The sequence below is a fragment of the Podospora pseudopauciseta genome, chromosome 6, assembly GCF_035222475.1.
Source record: "Podospora pseudopauciseta strain CBS 411.78 chromosome 6, whole genome shotgun sequence".
In the NCBI taxonomy this organism is placed as follows: Eukaryota; Fungi; Ascomycota; class Sordariomycetes; order Sordariales; family Podosporaceae; genus Podospora; species Podospora pseudopauciseta.
In genome coordinates, this window is record NC_085895.1 from 2,583,807 (window position 1) to 2,609,649 (window position 25,843).

General features: G+C 54.5%; 12 protein-coding genes across 12 annotated transcripts; 5 read left to right on the forward strand and 7 right to left on the reverse strand.

The window, feature by feature from the left end:
- Positions 1 to 168: 168 nt before the first annotated feature.
- On the forward strand, positions 169 to 3,843 carry QC763_600250 (uncharacterized protein; the record flags this gene model as incomplete). Its single annotated transcript, XM_062913881.1, has 3 exons — positions 169 to 263; positions 334 to 3,415; positions 3,469 to 3,843. 3 exons carry the CDS (start codon positions 169 to 171, stop codon positions 3,766 to 3,768), a joined length of 3,477 nt encoding a protein of 1,158 aa, XP_062763097.1. The 3' UTR covers positions 3,769 to 3,843.
- Positions 3,844 to 3,988: 145 nt separating this feature from the next.
- RIP1 (Cytochrome b-c1 complex subunit Rieske, mitochondrial) lies at positions 3,989 to 5,271 on the forward strand. Its single transcript, XM_062913880.1, has 4 exons — positions 3,989 to 4,467; positions 4,579 to 4,667; positions 4,744 to 4,894; positions 4,963 to 5,271. The coding sequence occupies exons 1-4, from the start codon at positions 4,203 to 4,205 to the stop codon at positions 5,142 to 5,144; spliced, it is 687 nt and encodes a 228-aa protein (XP_062763098.1). The 5' UTR covers positions 3,989 to 4,202; the 3' UTR covers positions 5,145 to 5,271.
- Positions 5,272 to 5,924: 653 nt separating this feature from the next.
- QC763_600230 (uncharacterized protein) lies at positions 5,925 to 6,869 on the forward strand (the record flags this gene model as incomplete). The annotated part of the gene is made up of 1 exon (XM_062913879.1): positions 5,925 to 6,869. One exon carries the CDS (start codon positions 5,925 to 5,927, stop codon positions 6,867 to 6,869), a length of 945 nt encoding a protein of 314 aa, XP_062763099.1.
- Positions 6,870 to 7,266: 397 nt separating this feature from the next.
- On the reverse strand, positions 7,267 to 8,676 carry QC763_600220 (uncharacterized protein; the record flags this gene model as incomplete). The annotated part of the gene is made up of 1 exon (XM_062913878.1): positions 7,267 to 8,676. One exon carries the CDS (start codon positions 8,674 to 8,676, stop codon positions 7,267 to 7,269), a length of 1,410 nt encoding a protein of 469 aa, XP_062763100.1.
- A 2,119-nt stretch (positions 8,677 to 10,795) lies between these two features.
- QC763_600210 (uncharacterized protein) lies at positions 10,796 to 12,162 on the reverse strand (the record flags this gene model as incomplete). The annotated part of the gene is made up of 2 exons (XM_062913877.1): positions 10,796 to 11,161; positions 11,225 to 12,162. The coding sequence occupies 2 exons, from the start codon at positions 12,160 to 12,162 to the stop codon at positions 10,975 to 10,977; spliced, it is 1,125 nt and encodes a 374-aa protein (XP_062763101.1). The 3' UTR covers positions 10,796 to 10,974.
- A 782-nt stretch (positions 12,163 to 12,944) lies between these two features.
- Positions 12,945 to 14,456, reverse strand: QC763_600200 (uncharacterized protein; the record flags this gene model as incomplete). Its single annotated transcript, XM_062913876.1, has 1 exon — positions 12,945 to 14,456. One exon carries the CDS (start codon positions 14,454 to 14,456, stop codon positions 12,945 to 12,947), a length of 1,512 nt encoding a protein of 503 aa, XP_062763102.1.
- A 1,497-nt stretch (positions 14,457 to 15,953) lies between these two features.
- On the reverse strand, positions 15,954 to 17,302 carry QC763_600190 (uncharacterized protein; the record flags this gene model as incomplete). Its single annotated transcript, XM_062913875.1, has 3 exons — positions 17,015 to 17,302; positions 16,707 to 16,964; positions 15,954 to 16,653 (listed from the first exon to the last, which is right to left on the reverse strand). The coding sequence occupies exons 1-3, from the start codon at positions 17,086 to 17,088 to the stop codon at positions 15,954 to 15,956; spliced, it is 1,032 nt and encodes a 343-aa protein (XP_062763103.1). The 5' UTR covers positions 17,089 to 17,302.
- A 358-nt stretch (positions 17,303 to 17,660) lies between these two features.
- QC763_600180 (uncharacterized protein) lies at positions 17,661 to 19,076 on the forward strand (the record flags this gene model as incomplete). The annotated part of the gene is made up of 1 exon (XM_062913874.1): positions 17,661 to 19,076. The coding sequence occupies one exon, from the start codon at positions 17,661 to 17,663 to the stop codon at positions 19,074 to 19,076; it is 1,416 nt and encodes a 471-aa protein (XP_062763104.1).
- QC763_600170 (uncharacterized protein) lies at positions 18,123 to 22,262 on the reverse strand. The gene is made up of 2 exons (XM_062913873.1): positions 21,497 to 22,262; positions 18,123 to 21,446 (listed from the first exon to the last, which is right to left on the reverse strand). The coding sequence occupies exons 1-2, from the start codon at positions 22,214 to 22,216 to the stop codon at positions 19,224 to 19,226; spliced, it is 2,943 nt and encodes a 980-aa protein (XP_062763105.1). The 5' UTR covers positions 22,217 to 22,262; the 3' UTR covers positions 18,123 to 19,223.
- Positions 22,263 to 22,676: 414 nt separating this feature from the next.
- Positions 22,677 to 23,291, reverse strand: QC763_0095490 (uncharacterized protein; the record flags this gene model as incomplete). Its single annotated transcript, XM_062906301.1, has 1 exon — positions 22,677 to 23,291. The coding sequence occupies one exon, from the start codon at positions 23,289 to 23,291 to the stop codon at positions 22,677 to 22,679; it is 615 nt and encodes a 204-aa protein (XP_062763106.1).
- A 120-nt stretch (positions 23,292 to 23,411) lies between these two features.
- QC763_0095500 (uncharacterized protein) lies at positions 23,412 to 24,397 on the reverse strand (the record flags this gene model as incomplete). Its single annotated transcript, XM_062906302.1, has 3 exons — positions 23,947 to 24,397; positions 23,752 to 23,853; positions 23,412 to 23,673 (listed from the first exon to the last, which is right to left on the reverse strand). Exons 1-3 carry the CDS (start codon positions 23,955 to 23,957, stop codon positions 23,412 to 23,414), a joined length of 375 nt encoding a protein of 124 aa, XP_062763107.1. The 5' UTR covers positions 23,958 to 24,397.
- Positions 24,398 to 25,149: 752 nt separating this feature from the next.
- On the forward strand, positions 25,150 to 25,701 carry QC763_0095510 (uncharacterized protein; the record flags this gene model as incomplete). Its single annotated transcript, XM_062906303.1, has 1 exon — positions 25,150 to 25,701. The coding sequence occupies one exon, from the start codon at positions 25,150 to 25,152 to the stop codon at positions 25,699 to 25,701; it is 552 nt and encodes a 183-aa protein (XP_062763108.1).
- Between the last annotated feature and the right edge of the window lie 142 nt (positions 25,702 to 25,843).

Sequence of the window (25,843 nt, forward strand, 5' to 3'; positions counted from 1 at the left end):
GACAATTGATTGCATCACCAATCCAACTGATCGTTCGTTCGTCCTCCACTTCAAGCAGAGCCGCAAAGCTCTGCAACAGCGCTCCCTATACTGCGGCTTCTTTCCGTCTTCTTCTCTTGTTGTTTGCGAGCGATATTGATACCCAGATCCGAGATTGTTTCCGTCATAATGGCCTACATCGCCCCAATCCACCGGCCAAGCAGCGTCGACCATGCCCTGCTCGCCAATGTCTATTCAGAAGAGGAGGAGAGCTTGGTTCTCTCGTCAGGATCACCCCCTTCTTTCGTTCTGTATACTACCAAACCGAGTTTACTAACAGACATCGGAATGCAGACGAACAAACCGAGTAGAAGTATGGCGCCCCTCCCCCGACGGCCTCCTCTCCCAAGCCCACACCACCAACGTCAACGGCACCATCGCCATGCTCCAAAAACTCCGACCAAAAGACGCCGAAACAGACCTCTTATTTGTCGGAACCGACCGCTTCGAGTACTTCACCCTCTACTGGAACCGGGAAACGTCCCAAATGGAAACCACGAATGCGACCCGCGACCCTGGAGAGCACTTTATGCGCAACTCGCAGTCCCTCGACAGAGCGATTGTCGACCCATCAGGACGGTTCATCGCCATGCACCTATGGGAAGGCGTCATGACGATCGCCCGCCTCGGCACCCGCAAGACAAACGCGGCGCAGCTGGACTGGATGGGACAGATCAGGCTGGCGGAACTGTTTATCAAGGCCTCGACTTTTTTGCATAACGAGACGGGACACCCGACGGTTGCTTTTCTTTACCAGACTAGCGCTAATGCGCAGGATTCGAAGCTGGCGACGTACCGCCTTACGTCTGACGACAGGAACACAGTGGCCAGCGAGTTCAACGCGCAGAAACACAGGATCATTGATATCACGATTGCGGATGCGGGGGCGAATATGTTGATTCCCGTGAGGAAGGTGGAGGAGGAAGTGAAGAGGCACAACTTTCGCAATACGGGATCGGCTAAGCCGCATCTTGGGGGGGTTGTTGTGGTGGGGGAGACGAGACTGCTCTATATTGACGACGTGACAAAGGCGACGGTGGAATCGAAGCTTGACAAGGCGAGCATTTTTGTCAAGTGGGCCGAGTACAATGTTCAGACGTATTTCCTTGCGGATGACTACGGCTCGTTGCACTTGTTGACGATCAACACGGACGGGGCGGAGGTGAAGGGGATGGCCTTGACCAAGATTGGGGTCACGAGCAGGGCGAGCGAGCTGGTTTATCTGGGGAATGAGATGCTGTTTGTGGCGAGTCACCATGGGGATTCGCGACTGTTTCAGCTTGACTTGAGCGCGGATAAGCCGGCGGACAAACCTTTCCTGACGCTGATCCAGACGATATCGAATATTGGGCCGATTATGGACTTCGCGGTGATGGACATGGGGAATAGAGGGGGGGAGGATAGCCAGTTGGGGAATGAGTACTCTTCGGGGCAGGCGAGGATTGTTTGCGGGAGTGGGGTTTACAAGGATGGGTCGTTGAGGAGTGTGAGGAGCGGCGTTGGGCTGGAGGATGTGGGGTTGTTGTTGGAGGATCTTGGGCAGCATGTGAGGGGGGTGTTCTCGTTGAGGGGGGCGGTTGGGGAGGGGAAGATGGACACGCTTGCTGTGAGCTTTTTGACCGAGACGAGGGTTTTCAGGTTTGACTCTGAGGGTGGGGTGGAAGAGGTGGGGGACTTTATGGGTTTTGGGTTGGATTGCCAGACGTTGTTGGCGAGGAATCTTGGGGGTGGGATGATTTTGCAGGTTACGACGATGGGGGTTGTGTTGGTCGATGCTGAAAGTGGGGTTACGGTGGCGACGTGGGTGCCTCGGGATGAGAACACCATCGTCAATGCTTCTGCGGACGGGGAGTGGCTGTTGTTGTCGGTGGAAGGGACGGGGCTGGTGTCGATCAGTACTGCTGGGAACGAGCTGCGGTTGGTGAAGGAGAAGGATATTAGCCAGCAGGATCAGGTTGCTTGCATACATGTTGCGCCGCAGTTACAAGGGATCGGTGTGGTTGGGTTTTGGACGTCAGGGACGGTGTCGATTATTGACTTGAACACACTTGAGCCAATGCATGGGGAGTCACTACGGCAGAGCCAGGACGACGCGTCGATACCTCGGGAGGTGGTGCTTGTTCAGGTGGCTTCGCCTAAGGTGTCAGGGCCAACGCTCTTCGTCGCCATGGAGGATGGCCATGTTGTCACGTTCAACATCTCGGCCGATTTTGAGTTTTCGGGGAAGAAACAGGTTATCCTTGGTACACGGCAAGCCAGGCTTCACCTCCTCCCGCAAGACAACGACAGCATCTACAGCATCCTAGCCACGACGGAGCACCCAAGCTTGATCTACGGTGAAGAGAACAGGATAGTATACTCGGCTGTCACCGCAGAGGAGGCCATGTTCATTTGTCCTTTTGATACAGAGGCATTCCCCGATTCGATCATTGTGGCGACGGACACACAGATTAAGATCTCCAAGATCGACCGCACGAGACGAACACACGTTCGCGAGTTACCCATGGGCGAGATGGTTCGTAGGATCGCCTACTCGCCAAAGGAAAAGGTGTTTGGTCTGGGTTGTATCAAGCGGTCGTTGGTGGACGGGGATGAGGTTGTCCAGAGCTCGTTTAGGCTGGTGGATGAGGTTATTTTCCAGCCTGTCGGTAAGACTTTTCAACTTGAGAGGACAAATTACGTGGAGCTGGTTGAGGCGGTTGTCAGGGCTGAGCTTCCAGACTCGTATGGGAATCCTGCCGAACGGTTTATTGTCGGGACGAGCTTCTTGCCTGACCCGGATTATGCCATGACTGGTGAACACCGAGGGAGGATTTTGGTGTTTGGAATTGATGATAACAAGGACCCCTACTTAATCCTGAGCCACCTTACCAAGGGTGTGTGCAGGTGTCTGGAAGTCTTGGACGGGAATAAGATTGTGGCTGGGCTGGCCAAGACGGTGGCGATTGCGAGATATGACGAGACTTCTACGACGACGGCGACGTTGACGAGGCTGGCTTCGTACAAGCCGTCGACGCATCCGATTCAGATTGCGGCGCAGGGGAATATCATTGGGGTGGCGGACGTGATGAAGAGTATGACGCTGGTTGAGTACATGCCTGGTGACAAGGACAGGCTGGTGGAGGTGGCCAGGCATTGGCAGTCGGCTGCGGGCACCGCGCTGTGTCATGTTGATGGGGATGACTGGCTGGAGGCGGATGATCAGGGGAACCTGATGATGTTGAGGAGGAATGCGGATGCAGTGGTGATGGAGGATAGGAAGATTATGAGCGTGACGGCGGAGATGAATTTGGGGGAGATGGTGAACAGGATCAGGGCGGTGAGGGTTGAGACGAGTAGGGGGGCGATGGTGGTGCCGAGGGCGTTTTTGGGGACGGTAAGTCGCTCGGTGGTGTCCAATATTGAGACGGTTATGCTAACAAGAGACAGGTCAATGGCGGGATTTACATGTTCGGCACCGTTGCGCCCGAGGCTCAGGACTTGCTATTACGATTCCAGGAAAAGCTGGCGAGGGTTGTACACACGGCGGGGGAGATCGACTTCAACTGCTACAGGGCATTTAGAAATGCAGAAAGGGAGGGGAGCGAGCCGGTTAGATTCCTAGACGGGGAGCTATTAGAGCGGTTTCTAGACCAGGACGAGGCAACGCAGAGGGAGATTTGTGAGGGTTTGGGGCCGAGTTTAGAGCACATGAGAAATGTTGTGGAGGAGTTGAGGCGGATGCACTGAGAGATATCCGTAAAATGTACATGAATTGATCTGCTGTCGATGTTGATAATGACCTTTTCTTCAGTGAGACTCTTCATGAGAATGAGTGATGTCAGCAAGCATGAGTGTCCTGTGGATAGTGTAGTGTAAAGCGGGCTTGGCATGCCACGGGAAGAATCGGAGTCCTTGGGGTCTGTCCAATCACCAGCCAGGCAATTGCAAATTAGCTGCCTCAGGCACGCCACCTTTGCCAGACGTTTGACATTTGGTGCACAGGCCAAGTTCACAACTGGTCGGGAAATGTGGGAACAGCTCGGCCCAGAGAAAGCGAAAGTGAGACTAACCAAAAAACCTCAGTCCACGGACGCCGACGTCGACTTTGTGTGTCTCTATCTCCTCTCTCCCCTCTCCCTACCACTACCGCTCTTTTTTTTTTTAAAGAAGCAGAAGCAACAATGGCGCCCCTCTCGACCGTGACGCGCGCCCTCGCCCGGCCCTCCGTCCTGCGTGTTGCCGCCCGCACCATCTCGACGACCCCGGCCGTCCGCGGCGACTCTTCCTACTCTAGCCCTTTCAAGGGCGAGAGCAACAGCACCAAGGTGCCGGATTTCTCAAAGTACCTGTCGGACAAGAAGCCGAGCTCGAATGCGCTGATTAGCTATTTCATGGTGGGCACGTTGGGTGCGATCACCGCGGGGGGGGCGAAGAGTACCATTCAGGGTAGGTGATTTTGGGGTTAGGAAGGGGGGGGGGGAAGGGATGGAGGGGATCAATTGGAGGGATATGAGGTTGGTTAAGAAGGGGGAGGCTGACAGTATGGTTGCTATACAGAGTTCCTCGTCAACATGTCCGCCTCTGCTGACGTCTTGGCTTTGGCCAAGGTTGAGGTTGATTTGAATGCCATTCCCGAGGGCAAGAATGTAAGGATTCTTTCTCTCTGGAGAATAGTTGGGAAGGGATAGGAAGGTTGGCTGACGGAGACAAAAAAAATAACAGGTCATCGTCAAGTGGAGAGGCAAGCCCGTCTTCATCCGCCACCGCACAGCCGCCGAGATTGAGGAGGCCAACAACATCAACGTTGCGTCGCTAAGAGACCCCGAGGCCGACAGCGATCGCGTTCAGAAGCCTGAGTGGCTTGTCATGTTGGGTATGTCAAGAGACAAAAAATAGGGGGGGGGGGAGGGTGATGGATGATACTGACAGCAACACAACTAGGTGTCTGCACACACTTGGGCTGCGTCCCCATCGGCGAGGCCGGTGAGTACGGCGGCTGGTTCTGCCCCTGCCACGGCTCCCACTACGACATTTCGGGCCGCATCAGAAAGGGCCCTGCCCCTCTGAACCTCGAGATTCCCGCGTACGAGTTCCCCGAGGACGACAAGCTGGTTATTGGTTAAATGCTTGCTACTTTGCTGCGGTTTTGTTGCGGAGAAAATAAAAAGCGAGCGAATCGATAGAAAGAGAGAGAGAGAGAGAGAAAGAGAGAACCTAAAATGCAAAAACTTGTATATTCTTGTCCACCACCAATGCGCAGGTTTTCTAGAGGGGTTAGGGGGTTGGGGTAGCTGGGAGGAGCTGACATTGAAATTGTTGTATTAGTACCATGAGAAGGGGAGGCGGTGGTTTGAGCAATATTGATAGACGTGTCAAACAAACAGATGAGAGAGGGTAGAAATGGATATACTGGAGACTCAAGCACGCAGGGAATTTTGAATTTACCTGTTGTCTTTGCCAATGCTAGTGAGTGTTTCTTTGGCTCAACATATGGCTCAACTTTGCTGTTCATGGCTGGCGAGGACTGAAAATTGTCTTGTATTTTGAGACAAAGCACCCACGCCGCTTTGTTCCAGCCTAATCAAGTCGACAACATGAGTTTTGGTGGCAGGGTTCCGGAAACGTGCCTCTTGATGAAAGAAGCGGTTCGGAGTTAGTTGGCTGTTGACTATTACGAGAGTGGTGTTGTTAAAGTATCCTCTCCAGCCTTTTCCGGTGATGATGGTTAACCCCCCTTTTAATACGGGAGTTTATAGGACTGGGACGCAAGTAAAACTCTCTGCTCAAAGTGAACCTCTAGGGGTTCTCGTTAACAAATACGTTGTCTGCTCTTTTCTTATGGTGGTAGCCCTCCCAGTGGGATACGCCAGCAAATACCCCTTTTTATAGGTACATCCATCAACATGGCCTCCTCCTCCTCCCCCCGCCGCGCCCTCCTCAACCACGTCCACCAACTCCGCACCTACCTCTCCTTTTCCCCCGAGCAAAAAACCCGCCGCCCCGTCCCGTTTGTCCGCTGCGACATCTGCCGCTCCGAAACAGGTGAGATCATCACCCCCGCGACCCCCGGCTCGGCATTGACAACCTTCCCCCTCAGCCCGACGGACCGCGTCCGCGCTGGTCTTGTCTTGCCGTGCGGCCACATGTTCCACACCGAATGCTGGGACCCCTACCCAGCCACGTTCCGCGGCAAGGGCGCCATCACCTGCCCGCGCTGCCGCCTCCGGCTCAACTTCTCGGGGATGGAACGCAATAGGTGTGCTGATCTCCCCTGGCGGTACCACATGCCCGAACCGGACAACCCCAGCTGGAAGTGGGAGATTGAGAAAATCCCAAAGACGGCGCAGGAGTATATCCTCGAGGGGAGGGAGGCCGAGTTTGAGTTGGGGGCCATGTGCAACGTTGACAGGTTGATCGGGGCGAGTTTGCTGGGGAAGAATATCGAGGTGGAGAGGGACTTGGTCGAGGGGAGGGGGGAGAGGGTCGAGTTGAGCAAGTTGGTGGACAAGGTGAGGGCGGATGGGTGGTTTTTTGAGGAGGAGATTGATCTTGCTTTTCCGGGGTGGTTGCCGAGGATGGAGTTGGGGGATATACGGCGGGAGCCGCCGAGGGGGGAGGAGGAGGCTTGGGTGGAGGGGCGGTTGAAGAGGTTGATGAGGAGGGAGGGGTACACTTGGAGGGGGGAGCCGCCGCCGGGGAGCAGGAAAAGGGGCCGTAATTTGTGGAATATTGGTGGGGATTATGATGAGGATGATGAGGATGATGAGGATGAGGATGATGATGAGGAGGAGGAGGAGGAAGAGGAGGAGGAGGAGGAGGATAGTGAGATGGATGATGAGGAGGAGTAGTGAGGGAGGGAGGGAGGTAAGGGAGGTTGGTGTTTTGATCTAGAACCAAGAGATGTCTTGTGTATCTGTTTACACACACTCTTCTGGCCCCTTTGATAACCCGAGTGCGGGTACTAATCCACATGAGATGTAAGCCCCAGCTCCAAGACATTTCACACAAAAAGTCACACTTGCAGGATACACACTTCACCAAAAAACACACAGACAACAAAATAGTAACTATTCATTTCCGTTTCCATTTCCCTCCTGCTCCCTCTCAAAAAAATAATAATAAAAAGTCACGCCTCACAGCGTAAAGAATACCGGGTTAAAACTGTTTCCATGATTTACCCTTCATATATCAAAAGTATACATCCTCCTCGAACTCCGCCCCCTTCACAAACTATCCTACATCTGTTCACAACCCCAAAGCAGCATTAAACACGCTAGCAGCCTGAGCACCCTCGGCCTGACTAGCAGCCGCCGCGCCCTCCTCACAAGCCTCGATCGTCTCGGGGCTAGCCTTGCACGCACTATCCAGCCTCTGGCAGACAAAGAACGAAATAATATCAATGTTGAGCGCAGACCCATGCGAGAAATCAGCCGCGTTCACAGGCTGGAAGCTCTCCTCCTGACGCCCGTCAAGCCCAGCAGCAAACTGAATAGCGGGGCTGCCGCAGCTCCCAAAGTCCAGGACATTCTGGCGGCGACCGATGACGGAACGGCGAGCCTTGCGACGACGAGCAGCAGCCAAGCAAGCGGCCTCCTGCTGGTCGCACTGCCCAGTACCACCCTGGATCTGACCAGAGTTAGCAGCGTTGGCGCAGGCGTTCTTCTGAATGGCGCACGAGCGCTGGATGGCGGCGCCGGCTTGGAGGAAGGTGTTTCCGTTGACGGAGAAGGGGCGGTTGGAAGCAGGGTCGGAGATGACGGCGGGGGCAGGGCCGCCGAGGGCGCCGGTGAAGGTCTGGACGTTCACAGTGCCGGTGGGGACCTCCTCAACGGGGGGTTCCTCACCGACGGGTGGCTCCTCATCTTCAACGACCGGCTCGCAGACCTCCTCCTCGTCAACGGGGGGCTCCTCGACAGCCGGGGGCTCCTCGACAGCAGGCTCGTCATCAACAACAGGCTCGCAGACCTCCTGATCGCCAACAGCGGCGAGGATGTCGGCCTCCGAAACAGCAGGCACCAAAAGGTTCTGGGAAATGATGCACCCAATCGCATCGTTCTCGTCGTTGCAGGTGTTACCAGCAGCAGTAGGGTCGCCAATCTCACCAGGGGCAAAGGTGCCGCTCTGCAGAGCAAGAAGCGGGTCAGCTCCGATGGAGAACAAAGCCTTGGCCACCTCGAGCTCGACCTCGGCGTTGTTGGCCGCCTCGGCAGAAGCAGGGTCCTGGTGCTGGTTGATGTTGACGAGCTCGGCATTGACAGGAGTCTCGTTGCAGAGGGGAGAAGCCTCGCCGACGGTCAAGGTGTTACGCTCGAGGGCACGGAAGAGGATGGCGTTGATGGCCAAGTCGAGGTCGTTGGCGGCCTTGGCGTTGGTGAGAGCCTGGTCGGCGACGATCTGCTGGAGGCAGTCGAGGCGGTCGGCCGAGATGTCACCGGCGCCGTTGGCGGCGGCGGCGTTACCGAGGAGGGGGAACACGCAGTCGAGGATGTTGTTTGGGTTGTTGAGCTTGAGGGCGACGTTGCAGGCGCGGAGGACGGCCTCGTGCGAGTGTTCCTGGGGAACCTCGCGCTTGGTGGCTCGGAGGGAGTAAGTGGGCACATCGCGGGCCGAGGCGAGGCCAACGGCGATGGCTACAAGAGCAGTTCCGTACTTCATGGTGATGGTTGGTGTTTGTGGTGGTGGTGGTGATGTTTACACACAAAAAGGGACTGATATGTACAGTTGAAAGAGAAGGGAGGCCCGGCCTAAGGAAGTAAAAATGATCGTGTATCAAAAGAGCGTCTTGGAGCCAAGTTCACAGAACTAAAGCTAACAAAAAAGAGAGGACGAAGTCGGGGTGAGCGTGAGGAGAGAGGTGGAAAGGAAACGGTGACATTGTGAAGGGTGGTGGTATCTTATATACGGAGTATGGGCATATGCCACTTGCCTATGCCAGGGGCAGGAAGATCGGGAGGATGTGCCGCCAGACGGGGGGAGCATGGATCCTGGGATTCTCTTTCTCCTTGCCAACGGTGAGCAAGGACTGTACCGATTGTCAGGACGAAGCTAGAGACCATGACTAGCAAGGTGGTCCTTGTCGATACACCAGCTACAGGGTGCTGTGAGCCGCTGGCCTAGAAGGGCGCCACCGGTTGCGATGTGTTCCGGAACAAGACGAACACCGCGAGCCGCGTGGGCGCTTGTTGTTGTGGGGTTTGACCATAACCCAGCTTCCCACTCAGGAGGTGCGGCAGACCCATGCTTGTTGTAAGTGCGTTGGTGAGAGTCCGGATTTCCCGTTTGGACTGACGACTGCCTGCTTTGACCCCTTGGCGATGCCTGGGCAGCTTGAGATTCTTCTTCCTGTCATGATTACAACTGTTCGGAGGTAAGGATTGCGGTGGACTTGTACAAGATGACAAGGTCGCATGGCAGGGCGAAGAATGGCCGTTCTTGGTGTTGGCAACCGAGAGAGGCTCCAGTGGGCTCACCGTAGCAATTTCCTTGTGATGTCACATTGGATTCCTCTCTGAAGTCCATGATCAGATCAGACGGAACATGGGACGTCGCCTGTCTCACCTTGGTGGATGCATGGAGAGAGCCGCATGCAGGGGGACGCTGAAGGTACGTAGCGCCCCGCTCGAAACGATGAACGGTGGCTCGCGAGTTAGCGGCATCATCCCCGCTAACACCGTCCCACCCAATTTCTGTTGCCAAGTGTTAGTGACGGTCCATCGGAGATTTCCTCAGACACCACAGAAACATGTCGACTGCGACGACATTCCCCTTGAAATCCCCAACCACGGCGTCGACCCAACGTGTACGCGAGCAAATCTTTCCTGCCGTTTTCATGATCACCACTGTCATCCAGCCACAGGAAAAAGAGACAACCCTCTCCGGGTTTCTTGGAAAAGGTCAACATCAGACGAAAACGAGATGAGCTTGCGAGCCGTTAGATAATGGCATTCGCCCATCTTCACTTGGCTGAAGAGATGGGATTTCGACATGGTATTTGCCGCCCTCTGATACAGCATGTGATGTACCTTCGATTTCGAGCATGCTCCCATCTATCACAATCGATCAGATCTCATTCGGCCTGTCGTCCGAACAATTCTAACGCCTCTTCCGCTGTGGCTGTCTATCATTCAACTATCACGGATCTCATCCCTATTTCCCACCATTTACTACGCAACATCCTCTCCTGCTCAACATTCCCCATCCCATCCCATCCCAACCCCCACGCATCACCCCCCCTGCCCAGAAACAACAACGTCACTATCACCAAGGCATAAACCCTCCAACCGGCACATCCATTCCCCGAATCATCAAAATGACACTCAACCTCTTAACCTCCAAGCGCCTGCATGAACCGTTTTAGGGGCTTCGTCTCCAAAAGAATTTACCCTAAGCAAATACATGTCGGGTAGGTCAAGCTTCAGTAACGTCAACCGGTACTTGTATGATCGGCGCCCTATTGAGGTGACAGTACCACTCTTTATCAGAGAAAGGGGGTTATATGATCAAGGCATATACGCCTGGGCAGCAGGGGTGCAGGTTCATGATCGTTGACGCATCAAACAATGTGACCATCCATCACCGGTGCTCGAACGTACAAGTACTATACGAGTACGCGTGCCAGCTCCCAGAGGGTCGCTATTTGCTATCGAGACTGACAGTGCTCGATCATTAAGCACCTACCACTGTTTCTCGCCTTCGATCGGCATGCCCCATTCTTGGAAGCTGGACCCAAAGCTTGTGCAACAGACCCGAGGGCAAGGACCAAAGCAAGTCACTCTTGATCCATCATTGCCTTGTGGACTTGATCTCTTCCGAGCTGTATACCTATCCACGCCAGGTCAGGTCACCCGAGGTGAACCCAAATGCTTCGGAAATATATATACGCTTGCCCATCACGGGGTGTAACTGGAGCTCTCTGGAGCAGTAGCAATCTTGCCCAGCTTACCAACCCCCAGCTTAGAACATCTCCCACAGCGGCGGTGGCAAAACAGGCAAATGCTGCTCCTTCACGGCCACCTTCCTCTGCTGCTGCTTCTTCACCCCCACAAAAATGACCTTCTTCCCCTTGCTACCCTGCCCCTGGACGAGAACACTCTTAGAGTCCAAGCCATAGTAATCAGAGATGGAGTGCGTCAACCACCGCCTAAATGCGCGCTCATTAGCACCCTCATATCACACACACAGTCACTGGGCAGGAGAAACATACTTAAACGCACCCCCAACCTCATCATCCCCCGCCGTATCAAGCACCATCCCCCTCTCCTGCTCCCCACCAACCCGCCTCGTAGCACTCTTGATCTCGGTCTCCACGGGCGGCTTCCCCTCCCTCACTTTATTTCCCCCCCTCCCCACAAACACAATCTCCTCATCCTCCGGATCCGTCTCCTCACTCTCCATCGCCGCCTCCTCCTCCCGCCTCTCCTGCTCCTCCACCGTCACCGCCAGCCCCCTCTCAACAACAAACCTCCTAACCGGCTCCTCCAACACCCTCAACCACCTCCCCACCGCCGGCGTCCTCTTCGCCGTAGCCCGAAAGTTCTGGGGTATATATCCCAGCTCCCCCGGGGCCGGTTTAGTTTCCTGCCTAGGATGCTTCCTCCCCTCCACAACCTCCCTCAACCCCCGTTCCCAGTACCCCGCAAGTTGGTACGGCACCGTGGGCAAGACAGGATACGTAGGCTGAATCTGGTAATCACTCGGCAGAGGCGGCTGCGCGTTGGGGACCCCCAAAAGGTGATCATTCTCCCACCTCCTCCTCTGTCTCGACCCAGGGTTTCCCTTGATCAACGCCTCCCGTTTCTTCATCGAGTCCCTTCTTGACGGGGGGCGGCGAGGAGGGGTGATTGTTTGCCCTGCTGCACCCGCAGCGGGGTCAAACCTCAGCTTGAGGGCCGCGGCAGGGGGATCATGGCTATCAATCGGGATAGCGAGCGAGTTCGAGGTCCCGCGCGCGACTTGGGGGGTGATGTTCAGGGACTCGAGCGCCGAGACGGTCCAAGCTTCGATGTCGACCGTGGCTGTTGAGGCGGAGGAGAGGGTGTGCTGATGCAGGGGAGCGGATGGGGGGTGCTGCTGTTGAGGGTGGCTGTCGGAGTGTTCGCCGTCCTCGGAGGGGGCGGAGGGGGGGTGCTGGGTGATTGCCATTGTTTTCGTATGGTCAACCAATACCAACTTGTAGATATCGCGCGCGCGCGCAAAAGCCAGAAAATCTTCGCGAAGAGGTTGTGCGAAGAAGGGTGACGGCGAAAGCGCGTAAAGTGGCGACCGCTGGCCGTTGAACTTCCCCGGCAAGATGCCAAGAACGGGGCTTATCTCTCGGCGATAAGAACCGCGGGGCAGCTGGAATAGAGGTCCGGATAGGAAAAGAAAAGAGTTCAGGAAAAAGAAAAGGAGAGGGGAAAGGTTGAAAAGTAAATAAAAGAAATCCTCCCAAGTCCCAGAAGCGGTGAAACAATGCTTAGGAAAGATGGCCGATGATGAAAGAGGGGGAGGGGATCATGACTGGCAGTGACACATTGACTATTGTCCGGGGTGAGCAGCCAATCGGAAGCGGAGCGCAAGGCATGCGGAGCTCGGCGAGTGACTCCAATTCATCATCGACGACCACATGTCTCAAAGGCACGCCTTATTGATGATGGGTCTTGGATGTCTGAGGAGGGCCCGAGCAACGGTCGATAGGCTCTGTCTGACAAGTTTTCCAATGCCCGCCCTTCTCAAGTCCAGGAAACATGACTCTCCCCTCAAGCAGAGCGTTTTGAACTCGAAACATTGGGAACGATAGTGAGCAGCACCAAAATAAACAGCACATAATAACAAAATGGTATTACCTCCAACTCCACCTCCCCCAAAGACAATCCTCTATCCTACCCGCTTTTGTTGCCATAGTCCGTCCATCCATTCACCATCACCAAACATTACTACACCCCTCACGACCACCGATTCTGCCCCAACCCATTCAAACTACTCCTCAACTCCCTCAGCTCCGCCCTCCCATTCCTAACCTCATAAACCTTCACCCCTCCCCTTTCCCCTTCCTTTTCCCCTCTCCCCATCTCCCCCTCCTCAATATCCCCCAGCCTCTCCATCCCCCTCCTATCCCTGTCCCCCACCATACCCAAAACACTATTCCTCACACTATTCCTCCTTTCCCCGGTATTTACTTCACTAAAATTCCCCATCCTCCTCCCGCTACTACCCACAGTAGAGCTCCTACTCACATTACTATTCCCTATCCCCACCGGCAAAGGCGGAACCCTCGGCACTGGACTGGAAGACCACCGACTAGGCAACCAAGCGGTAAACAACCCTGATATTGGCGACGGTCTAGAAATGTTCCTTCTTGGCTCGGTTGGGGACGAAGAAGGGGATGATTGCCTTCGGCGTTTGAGCATGATAAAGGATATCACTATCAGTGCTATGGCAGCTACTGACCCGACGACGGGCGCGGCGATCCAGGCGTTGCTTGAGGGGGGGTCTATGGAGGGGTCGTTGGCGCCGCCGGAGAAGGTGTCGGGGAACTGATCTGGCGAGGCTGAGGGGGCAGGGAATGGGAAGGCCGGCGGCGGAGCGAGGGTTTCAGTGGTTGAGCTGATATCAGGGACCGCAGTGGTGGCTTCGTCTGGTAAAGCCGTTGTGGTGGCGGCGGGTGGGAGCTCAATAGAAGATGGGGTTATGGATGGGTTCGCGGGAGGAGTGAAGAAGACCACCCCGTTGCCATTCGCCGCTCCCCCCGGTGGCACCGGAATAGTCGACACCCCCGGCCCGGGCGGGGGCTGATTCGGGTCAACCGCCGCCAACACACGCGCCGAATCCGTCCTCCGGTCCGCGGCTAAATCTCCAGGGTCGGCGACGCCGGTCTTGAGATAACAGTTCTTGAACCCAAGGTTCAAGGTCGGATCGTAGCTCACGGCTGCGCACCCTGATGTAGCAGCACACTGTCCCAAGCAATCCTGGAATGTCGGTGCAAAGTTCTGGCTCATGTCACTCCCAGCAATAATGAACCCGCACATGACCTGGAAGTTTGTCCCCAGTGCCACCTGGGTGCCGGGTAATGCAGGGCAGTTGGACGAGGCTTCGGGGAAGGAGGCGATTCCGGAGTCGATACCACGCACGAACTGCCTCGGGTCGACCGGTGCGAGGCGGGTCTTTAAGAAACATCTTGTCCCGTCGTACGACGCCCCATCGCAGCGAGGGTGGAAAGAGGAGCAAAGATCCATGCATGCCGTCAAGTCGAACGCGTCCAACCTCTCCACAACATCCCCGTCGAGGTTGGTGTTGCAAAACAGGGTAAAGTCCTGAACGCTCCCTATCGTCGTCCCATTCCCGCTCGCCCGAGTGCAGGGATTATTCTGTCGTCGATTCATCCTCGCTCGATCCAGTATTTTCGTATGTGGTAGAGTGTGTGAAGGTGACATTGTGATATGTGTGTGATCAATCATCCAACCCAGTTGGAATGTATGTGATGACAAGTGTGATGGGAGATCAGTGTTCGAGGAAAAGTGTCAGGAACATCCGTCATCTAGACAAGCAATAAACATTATGATGAAACGTCCACCATCCTCAACACACTTTGGCAAGACCAAGAAGAAAAAGAGAAGGGGGAATCGAGCACACCACAAACTCCAAAAAACCTGCCCAGCACCCTTTATACCAACCAACCTCGCGGAACATCGCCAGTCAGTCCCCCAAACCCGTCGCAGACAAAGCATATCGCATACGCCAGACCTGATCGACCTTACATCAACCCAATGCCGGACAGTGCTTCACCCACCACGACCACCACAGCTCCAGCCCATCCGGTCTGTGGCTACTTGTGGCGGGTAAACTACCACATGAGACGGCACTCTTGAAGGATGTCCCAACAGCCTTGTTCCATGTAAGCAGATCATCCCCCTCAACCCGTGCCCCTTCCGGTTCACCAAACACCCACACCACCGGAACAATCCCCCCAAGAGCCCCAAGCCATATTTCTCTACCCGCTGCCCCAATCCTCAGGATAAATACCTCTTCAAGTTTGATGTTTTGTCGCGGCCATCGATCAGGACAGACAGCCATTTTGCCGCCTGCTTCGGAGCCAAATGTTAACCAAAAAAGGGGTGGTCAGCCCCCGGGTCATCACCATCGAAGGCAATGCACAGAAGAGAAAACCAGCCCTCCATCCCTCCCAGATACAATCTGCAGGGACCCACGATCTATCCCAGATGTGTCCTCGCCTGTCAAGCCACTGGCGTTTGGGTTCTATGCCCGTGCGCGCGCGCGGGGTTGCATCAGATCGCATTGTCAAGCATATCGCGCTCAGATGCCAATCCATCCTCAGACAACAGGCCTTCCCCAGAAAACCCATCAGACGGGGCGTGCAAAGATCTGGGGAGGAGGAGGAGTGTCGCTTAGCATCTTGCAGATTCTCGGGGTGGGCGATTGTCGAAACAACACGATCCGTTCAATATCACTCATGGTCGGCGACGCCGTCGCTGTCAGTCAAGCAGTCAGTGCTGCTGCAGGGGAAAAAGAATTGGCGTAAAGATAGTCGTGTTCGTATTGATCAACCATCGTACCGTACCTACACATCATGTAGCATGATCCCCAAATCTGCGATTGCTGGTAAAAGTCGAAAGATAAGAGTCGCTCAAGCAACCGACCACATGCTACATGCACCCTAACCCTAACCTAACCATCCGTCATCCTCCCCAAAACACAGAACCACTCTGAGAGCGCTCCTCTTCCCTTAAAAGCCAAACGCCATATATTTCAGACTCGATAACCCTACATGCCAAAAGATGGGCTCAAGCCGCCTTCATAACGCCGCCTCCCAATGTAATGCAAGTCGTTTAGATACCGGACAGAGTCGTCCTCTGTTCCTAACTGGTCAAGAAATGAAATATGAACCTAACAATGCTTAACCGCCCTCAATACGGAATATCAGACTTTCCGTTATCCTATCCACGGTTGGTGTCAAAATTCCTGTGAGGGTCGCCAATACCGCCGGGCTTGAGCAGCGGTGTGGTCTCCGCTGCTGCGTCGCTATCCTGACGATCCAAGATGGTCTGGAGATGGTCTGGGGAGTTGGCGTAGTGTTCGGGGTGAGAGGTGTACCGGCCGGGAGTATCATCATCAAAGCCATTAGCGTGAAGATGTGATGGCGGCAGGCTGTCAATGGTTGAACTGACGAGGCCGTTGCGGGATTGGATCTCGTAGTAGATGGCGAGGTACAGCAGCAGCCCTTGCATTGTGGCCGTCAGGACGAAAATGCCCCACGAACTCCAACCAGCCAAGCCAAGGCGCGCAAACAAGCTGGCCGCAAAGAGGAAGCCACCGGGCGTCTGGATGCACATCATGGGAATGCTGAGACTGCCCACATGCTTAAGATGGTAAGTCGTCCAGATTTGCGGAACGTATTGCACTGCCGCCAAAAGAGCAGCCATGACGCCCAGTACGTTGGCCCAAATTTCCAGGTGGTCCTTGGCAAGCGTCGACAGAATGCCCGTAACGAGAATGACAGCGAGGCCATGGAGCAGGGTCAACGAGGCTACCAACAAAGCTGTCTGCCACCTCGGCTGGTCCTCCTCTTCACCCAGCTCTTCGTTATCGGGGTCGTGGGCGGGATTATATCGGAAGAAGACGAGGAACAAGACGAAGCTATGCGTTTGTTAACAACGAGATCCCACCATGCCCAGCAAATAAAGACTTACATGAAGGTGAAGCAAATCCACTGCACACCTAGTTGCGCAATCCCAAGCAGTCCAGCAACACAGTGCAATGTCTCGAGCTCCTTGCAGCAGGCGACGTCTTGTCTCGATTGTGGAAGCAGCAAGATGTTGGCAAAAGCCGATGTCGCCGAGGTTGTACCGAGCAGGATAAAGTACGGGGAGATGCCCTCGGAGGTGCCACGCGAGATGATTCGGAAGTGCTGGGGTAGGTAGCTGATGAGCATGCCAACCACGATGACGCTGCGGGACTGTCAGTACAGGAAGAAGGCATGAGAGAGGATCAAGCCCACCTCGAAACGATGAGGTTCACAACGTTAAGGTCGCGAAGTTTCTCGCAGCGGTCTGCACTGAATAGTGACTCCATCTTGAATACCTTGATGGGTTTGATGATGGCTGATAACGGTGGAGGCGCTTTTGTTGCAGGGAGTTCTCAGGAGATGCTGGCACCAGGGCTCCTGCTCGACGTTGGTTCTGTCCCACAAAGAGTCTCTCTCGTATGACACTGCGTCTCAATCGTCTGGTAACTTTGGTGAGGAGCAGCCGCGACTCTCGAGGCTGATGTCGCGACTGGATGTTTGGTGAGCTGGAGAAGGCGTCAGGCGGACAGCTCATGCACGGTTGCGTAGCTTTCCCCCTGCAGTTGCCTGCCGGGCGCTGGTCTGCAGGGCGCCCGCCGCCATTGTGGGGGAGGAAATGTGGGGCAACGAGGCCCTAGACCTTCAAGGTTCTCGCTATTAGCGCTTTCCGTTAATCAAGGTACTTTATCAGCAAATTCATGTGAGAAGATACTTGACAAAGCGGTCTACACTATTTGCAGCTTGACTTCAACTCTCATCTCGTCGCGACTATCATCGAGCTCAATATCAAGACGATTTCCCTCAGACTCTCTCTCATTCAACATTGACTCGAAAAAATACAAAATACAGAGTATCCAAGATGTCGACAGAACCCAACAAAAATCCCCCGACTCACAAACTACCCACCCAACCACCAAGAGAACCTACTCCCGAAATTCAACCACCAACCACGAGCAAACCCTCCCTCAACCTCCTGACCTCAACCACCTGCCCAACTACCTCCCCCCCAAAATCTCCCGACCCCCGCAACCGCGACACCCCCTTCTTCAAATCAGCCCAATGGACAGCAGACGGCACAACCCTCCTAACCCTCACCTCCCACCCCTCCATCCAAACCTACGTCCTCCCCTCCACCCTCCTCACCCCCCCTCACCCCCCCCTCACCCCAACATCAACCCTCCCCCTCCCAGAACCAACCTCATCCTTCTCCCCCTCCCCCTACTTCTCCCTCTCCCACCCCTCAACTCAATACCTCCTCACCGCCACCACCGACCACCCCATCCACCTAACCCCCATCTTCTCCCCTGCTTCCCCCCCCCTCGCCTCCTTCTTTTTGATAAAACCAGAAACAGAATCCTACCTCCCCATCACCTCCCTCGTCTGGCCCTCCCCAGGTACTCACTTCATAACCGGAACAACCAACCTCCTCGCCTTATTTGACATCTCCCGCCCTGATTCCCTGCGCTCCACCCCCCTCTTGAAAATCCCTACCATCCCCTCCACTCGTCACATCAGCAAGGGAAATGGTATAGGAATGCGAGGGACCGTTTCCGCGTTGGGGCTTCAGCCGACAGGTGCTGGGGAGGGGATACTAGCTGCGGGAACTTGGACAAGGTGGGTGGGGTTGTACGACATTTACCGCTCCGGCAGCGTCATCGCCAACTTCAGCGTTAAACCCTCCGCTGATCACGAAGCGGGGATTAAAGGCAAGGGAGTAGTCCAAACAATCTGGAGTCCGTGTGGGCGGTACTTGGTTGTGAATGAAAGAGGGAGTGAAGGGTTGCTGGTTTATGATGTGAGGGGGACGCATAAACTGCTAGGGTGGTTATCCGGCAGAGATGGGACGACAAATCAGCGACTCGGCGTCGACGTCTTTCCCGATCAAAACGGCAACGGGTTTGAGGTTTGGGCTGGGACCAAGAACGGGACGGTGGTCATGTATGAAGGGGTTGGGATGAACGAAGAGGAAACGAAGCCGACTTGGGGGTGGGGGGTGAATGATGGGGAAAGTGCGGTTGGTGCGACGGCTATGCATTCGAGTGGGAGTGTGCTGGCTACTTGCTCGGGGAGTTGGAAGGTGGCGGAGGATGATAGCAGTGATGAGGGTAGCAGCGATGATAGCGACAGCGACAGTGAGGATGACTCGTCATCCGGGAAAAAGCCAGCTTTTGTCGTCGAAGAAACAAGCCTCAAGGTCTGGAGTATTGATGCCAGCAATGGTACGGCAGCGCAAGAATTTGAGCCACTAGAGGGAGATGTGGAAGAGAAAGAATGAAGTTTGGTATTTGAGCAAAGCATTTGAGCAAATATCGCAAGGGGTCAACACCACCCATAGCTACCTGGTATCGAGCAAACGATTTTCAGAGCAAAAGCCGGCAAAAGATCCGAGTACACCATCCGACATCGATCGCCTCCCGCCATCTTACATGTCAGAACCTTCAAATACATCGTCATCGTCATATTCGCCAACCGCATGTTGGCCCCACGGCTCATCAAGAACCCGGCTGGCTCGTTCCAATATCTTCCGCCCCCCAAGCAATTCCTCAAGCATGGCGATTCTATCCTCCAACGACATCATCAGAAACTTTGGCAATCCATATGACTGCCCTCTCTTGCCTCCTACGGCCAAGTCATCTGCCGGGACAGGCAGTTTTTTGAGAATGACCTGGGCGGCAAACACGTTCATGCCTGCCCGGAAGAGAAAGGCCTCGTGGTGAGTTTCCGGAGGAGTCAACAAGCTCCTCACATCAGCTTGCTCGCTGGCATGGTCACAGATCGTCTTCGCCACCCACTTCGCCAGCGTCTCGGTTCCTCCTCCTACATACAACACACGCACCTCTGTGTCCAAACCGCCCACAAATCCCTGAAACTCGGCCAGCGCCTTTGCATCTGACTGAGACAGCGGTGTCATCGCCTCATTGAACTTGTTGCCCTCAGACACAAAGACGATCAACCGCTCGTACCGCAAAGCAGCATTCTGGACCACGCCGTGATAGTTCACTGTCTTGTCCGGTTGGCCTGGCATGGGCCTTTGACGCAGCTTTACCATGGTCAGCAGCATAATCCCAGTGGCAGGGGATATCGTCAAGTCAGCGTCGTCAAGGTTAGGCGAACGAAGGCCTGGGAACCATGTAGCTGGTCGGTGAAGTTTGTAGTCGCGACGTACAATCTCTATTCCGGGGAGGAGCTTCGCTAAGAACTGCGCCATCGGGCCAACCGCCGTGAAGGATGCAACTATTCTGGGCCGCTGTTCCGGAGGCGCAATGTCTGGAGCAGCTGCTGGGATCTCAGGAAGAGCAGGGAGCGACTCCGCTGGTTGTGTGGCCCCGAATAGTTTATTGACCCGATAGCTGGGATGGCCGCTGTTGGATCGGTCTGTTACAGCGCGGAAGTTGACCGCAACAAAAGAATCGAGCAACGTTCTGAAGTCGGGGTATTCTTGCACAAGCCCCCCGAATAGATCTGTTGTTGGGACCGGCGGGAGGTTATCACCTTCAGCTAGGCCAAGCATGCGGCGCGTTGGTGGGTGGGCAGATGGCCTTGGTATTGGCCTTATCTCTATGGGATCTGCTCGAAGTCTTTTTTGGCCGGCCAAAACCGCAACGGGACCTGGGACCGGCGGCTCCATTACACCATCTTCGACTGGCCGGGCTCGGTGTGTGACTGTTGTGCCGGACAGTGGTTCGCTCGAGCTCCCATCTTCTCGATTAGCACGTGAAGTGGTCAATGTCGGGTCTCCCGTGGAGGACAAAGGTAGTAATTCTTCATCGTCGTCAAGATGCATCTGCAAGATCAACAGTCCTGGTTTCTTGCGCACCAGGTCTTCACTTGTCATCACATGTTCGTCTTCTCCATGTCCTAGGAAGTGGTCAAGGTGCCCCTGGTCTACCTTGATGGCCTCAGGTGCCAATGTCTTTGCTTTCATATGCGCCATAGGTGTCCAGACCATCCGCTGATCAGCCGCTCTGTTGTGACCCCACTTGGTCCCTTGCCAGTCGACGTCGGTTGTCCCTCGAATAAAGCCGAATTGTGCCCTGGCGCTCTGGAGCTGTTGCTCCCATGCCGGGGTCGGCAACGAGAAGTCCATGAGAGGAACTGAAACCCGGGCTATGGCGTCAAGTGGCTCGAGTCTTTCCTGTTCAGCGTACCGCACGAGCGTGGCAGCCTTGTCGTCAAAGAACCTTGAAAGATGGCGTTCCTCCTCATAGATCTCTGGGGACATGCTTCTTGGCTCAGTCAGAACACCTGCATGTGTAAGGTCTTCGAGCCAAAAGGCATCGTCAGGTTGCGAGTGTGGAAGAGGTGGAAATATTGGCACGTCGAGATACGGGTGCTCGGGGAGCGGGTGGTGTATCGGTGGCACCACTGATGACTCAAAGAGCCCACCTCTTATCATGTCCGTGATGTCCATATCATCAGAGCGGTCGGGTGAGATTTGAGCTGTCGACGCCTCATCCCAAAAAATCTCGTCTTGCCGAAGAAGCTTGTTCTCCGCAACCCGGATCTCTTCACTGATGTCAGAAAATGGAGAAGAAGGTTGCGGAACCCGACATGTCTCTTCATCAGGAACAAACAGATCGTCGAATGGTTCCAGCATAGGACTCAGGGGCGGTGACAAAGGCTCTGTAGCTCCAAAACTTGGAAGCTTCACACAATGTTAGCATCTAGGCCAACCCACGAAGCTGCCGAACTTACACCATGATAAGTGCTGTTACTAGCCAACAGATCCCTCTGATCTTTGTCGATCCACTCCGTCTTGAGAATCTGCACAAGATATCCTACTGTCTCCTTTGTAACCTCGAGCGGCTCAGTTGCAGCCTTCTTCAACAATTCCTTCTCCATGGCATTTGCATTTTCGGCAAACTCAAGCCCTTCACCCTCGGCCACATCGGCATCATCCAGGGGAAGGCCGTGGTCTGGCAGCGTGTCCTTCCGGAAAGAGGTGACTCTCCGTCTCAACCTGTGGCAGTCGCTATTGTGGTCGCTTCGAATGATGGGGGGTTCGAGCTTGAGATTTTTCAGGCTAGGGGCTTCCTCCAGGCACAATTCTTCCATCAGATCGGCAACCTCAATCGTAGTGCATCGTTGAAAGGTCTGTTGAAGCAGTTGCATTGACTCAGCCGGAACCTGCCATTGCTCCGGTGCGGGGATGATGGGGCGGAAGGCGCATTCTTGCAGTGTTCCATTTTCGATCAAATGACTGGGTTGGACGTCGACAATGGTGGCAGCAATGGTGCCGGTTTCGTCGAGAATGTCGGACCAGGGGTCAATACCGGGGAATGTAAGGCCATGGTGGAGGGCATATTCGTCCGCCTCCATGTGTGCGGGTGAAACCTCGGTCGGCGGGGAGGAGGGACCTGGACTCCAGGATGAGCCATCCAGAGAGAACAGGTTAGACTCTGAGGTGAAGTCCATGTTGCTTGCCGTGTTGGGACAGCCACGCTGCCATGCTTTAGTTCATTCGGAAGTTGCTTCGGAAGAATTGCGAGAGGTCTATTAGAATAAAGCTTCCTTGTGTGGGTCAGATCAGCCACAGTGTGGCTCTGAAAACATATCGAGGGCACCGAGGGGAAGGCACGACCATATTTGCCTATAACCCACCTTCCTAGTAAAGTTCAGATATATGACGCAAGCAGAACAGTCGAACACGTCGGGGAAAATATTCTAGGAGGGTGGGTGCTCGATATATTGACTCTGCCATGGATCTTGTACTGTATTCATCTTGCATTGTATAAGGTAATCTATGACATGATCTCCCTGTCATGGCACACTCTGATGCCCATCACCAATGCAGCCTCAACAAAGAATCACGTAGTTGACGGTTCTCTGGGTCGACCAGCGGAGAAAAATGACATCTGGCCAGGTGGTGGGGAGGTTATTGTAGCGGATGCTGGGCCAGTTGCTTCGTTGGCCACGCGCGTTCAAGAGATGTGGAGATATCGGTTGGTTGAACAACAGCAAGGCCCTCGTTAGAAGTGCCCGATACATCAAATGACACATTGGTGTCCAGCGTCGTGGTCAAACAATAACAGCCTGCCGAAGACTCCGAAGAGGCAGCTTTCTCATTTTCAGCACTTTCAATGCTGGCATATCTGTTAGCCTCCTTGGCCTCCAGCACGGAGACTACACCAACCGCAAGCGAGCCTGTGGCGATGAGAAAGCCAATCAAAACAAGAACAAGCTCAAGGAGTGCGATCCAAAAGGTCCACCATTCGCGAAGGTTCCGTCGGTCTCGCCAAAAACCCAGGATGGTCTGGGGAGAGGCACGATTGTAGGTGTCTTCAAGCGCCAAGAGTCGGGCCTGCCAGATGCGAAAGCTGTCAACCTGCCTTGACATGGGCATGATGGTGGGACCCCACATCTGGTCGCTCGGCTCGGTGGTGTTTGTTGAGGAGTCGACAGTGTTGTGCCAGCTTTTTTCATCTGTGATGTGGAAGTGTGCGTCGGTATTCCGGCCATTCAAGACCACCTCCCCCATCTCGCTGTTCATCGAACCGCGAGGCTGTGTCGAGGTTCTCGACGGGCATGAGTAAGCCCAGTGTCTTGAGGGTTTCCTCTGCAAGCTCCCGGTATGGGTGCTGGCCCCCAGCTGCGTATAGCCACATTTGTCTCAGCACAGTTGCGTGATGAAAAACGTAGCTTGATGGCTTCCTTTTTTCGAAACTTTGACAACAAGATGCTCCAAAATGTCATTTGTCCATACGATGTGGAAGGACGTGAGCCTCATCATGTGCTGGGGGGAAAAGGTGGCTGCAAAGACACGCGCACTTCGCTGGCCGCGTTGACTTTCCGATGAGGATTTTTCAAGAATTCCAAGATATTTGGCCATCCTCTCAATAGCTATTGAAGGATCCTGTTGAGAGTTGTCAAGGCTATGGGAGTTGCCGAGTTTGATGAAGTATCAGTCTTGTGGCGTCAAGGGCGATATGATAGCCATCACAGCCTCGTACAGTGTCTTATCTCCACCCCACGCAAAGCCACCTTCCCTCTCCATTTCAAAACCGAACATGAGCCATAGGCGTGCGGCCAGATCTAAAGAGTTGTTAAGGCGCCTGGTCTGGTCGAAGTCAGCACCGCCCGAGTAGGTACCTTGGTTCGGTACGTAGGTCCCGATGAAGGTCACACCAAGAAACAGAATAGCCTACATTGTGGCCATGAGGAAAATCGTGGCGATCTTGTTGTGCGATGTCAGACTTTGTCACCCCAGAGGAGTCTCGTGAGATCCTAAAGAGGCCAAACAAGTCGCCAAATTTTCGAGTACGTGGTCTTGAGGGTTGAATTTGTACGGTAGATATTGTTCTTCAAGGCCGGTTGCATGGCCGGGGGGGTACGCCGTTCATCTTCAGGAGTTCCTGGAAAGATTAATAGCCTGAACCCCGACAAGGGGGGAGGAGGAGAGGGGGGTTCCGCCATAATTTTCCGGGGTGCAAACCGTGGTGGTGTTCGTGGTTCGTACAGATGAAGCTAGATGGCTGCCGAACTTGTAAGTGAGGCCGAGATGGGTAGGTCCTCACATCCATCGCACCATATTTCCTGCCCACAGCAGACATGCCGCTCTTATTCAATTGGAACCGGGATATTCCAAACGCGAACCGCCGCGTCTTGAACCAATGTGATTTGCGTGTTCTCACAAGTGGCGGCCACACCTAGCTCTCCCGCTCCAGCTGCCCTCCAACCTGCCTCAACTTTCAGGCTGGGTAAGCATCTTAGCGTTGCATCACATGATCACATGCAGTGTGGCGTGCAGTCCATCTGTGATGCTCACCCGTCACCATAGATCTCACAGCGCTAATCACCATGCTCAGAGCCTTGTGATCATTGGTATCGTCCCAGCCACTTAATTGTTTGCGTAGATGGGTTTTAGCTGGCGTCTTGTGTGCCAGTATGGGATTGCTAATTGCCTTTTGTGGAGGAAGAAAGTGAAAATGTGTAAGGTGCCCTAACAGTGTTGTTTGAGGGGGCTGTCTTGGAAGAAGTGTAAAAGGTGGGAAAATGTGCCTCATGATTAACGCTGCTGGTATCAGAAATGAGGCGGGAGGCCTGGTCACCGTTATTTGCAGCGCTGCAGCGCACTTCTTCCTTCTGACTTGGAACTCCCATCTTGCCTTGGATAATCGGTTTCTGTCACTTGTGCTTTCTGCCTCTTGCCATCTCTCCCGCCTCCGGCGTCAAAATGCGACCCCGACGTAGTTCGATAGACAAAGGGCAATTCCGAACAACTGTAAGATTGTCTCCCACCATGCCGACGGACTACATATTTCGCATGTGCACATCGACCCATCGTCCACATGCAATCGGCGACGATAGCCCTGAACAACGCGACTGGCAGATAGTTGCTTTCGGCAGAAATGAAGTTACCCCCCTCGACAGTGAAGCCAAAAAAGGTGTTCGAAAGCTTCCTACTACGGCTGATCTCGATTGAACGAAATATTCCACTTTCCTCCATCAAGCAGAACAAACCTGCGGCGAGGATTCCGAGCACCACGATAGCCGGATACCAAGTTACCAGAACAGACAAAGCGAACGATAAGGGTGTGGAAGCGGTAGTTATTTGGAGCAGCCCGCCTCCATTTGCAAAAGAGCTGAAGAAACAGATACTACGGACACGCACTCTGGAATCCGGGAGAAGGAAATTTACAGTGGTTGTTCCGAGTTCGGAGGAGGTACCGCAGTGGTATTGCCGCTCTGATATAGCAAGGGGTGGACCCGATCCACTGGGATACCGACGGATAGGAGTTGGTCCCGAGTCTCGCTCACGGCGGAGGAATCGCACCACCAAGTGGGTTCTAATGCGTCTCTTTCGCCCATTAACGCACCTTGTCAGTATGCTGAGTACGCTCTCTGGTGGCTCACGCCGGCGAGGGTCGAAAGAGCGGGATAAAGAACTGGGATATACATAGGGATAATCACGATATTTGGCTCATGTGTAGCCTTGCCAATACTCTCGCCCCGCGCTGGCTGTATCCCATCTATAAAGCACAGGTTGTATCTTCATCAACCGAGTCTTCAGCTGAGCGATGGACAAGAACACACGGCCTGTTC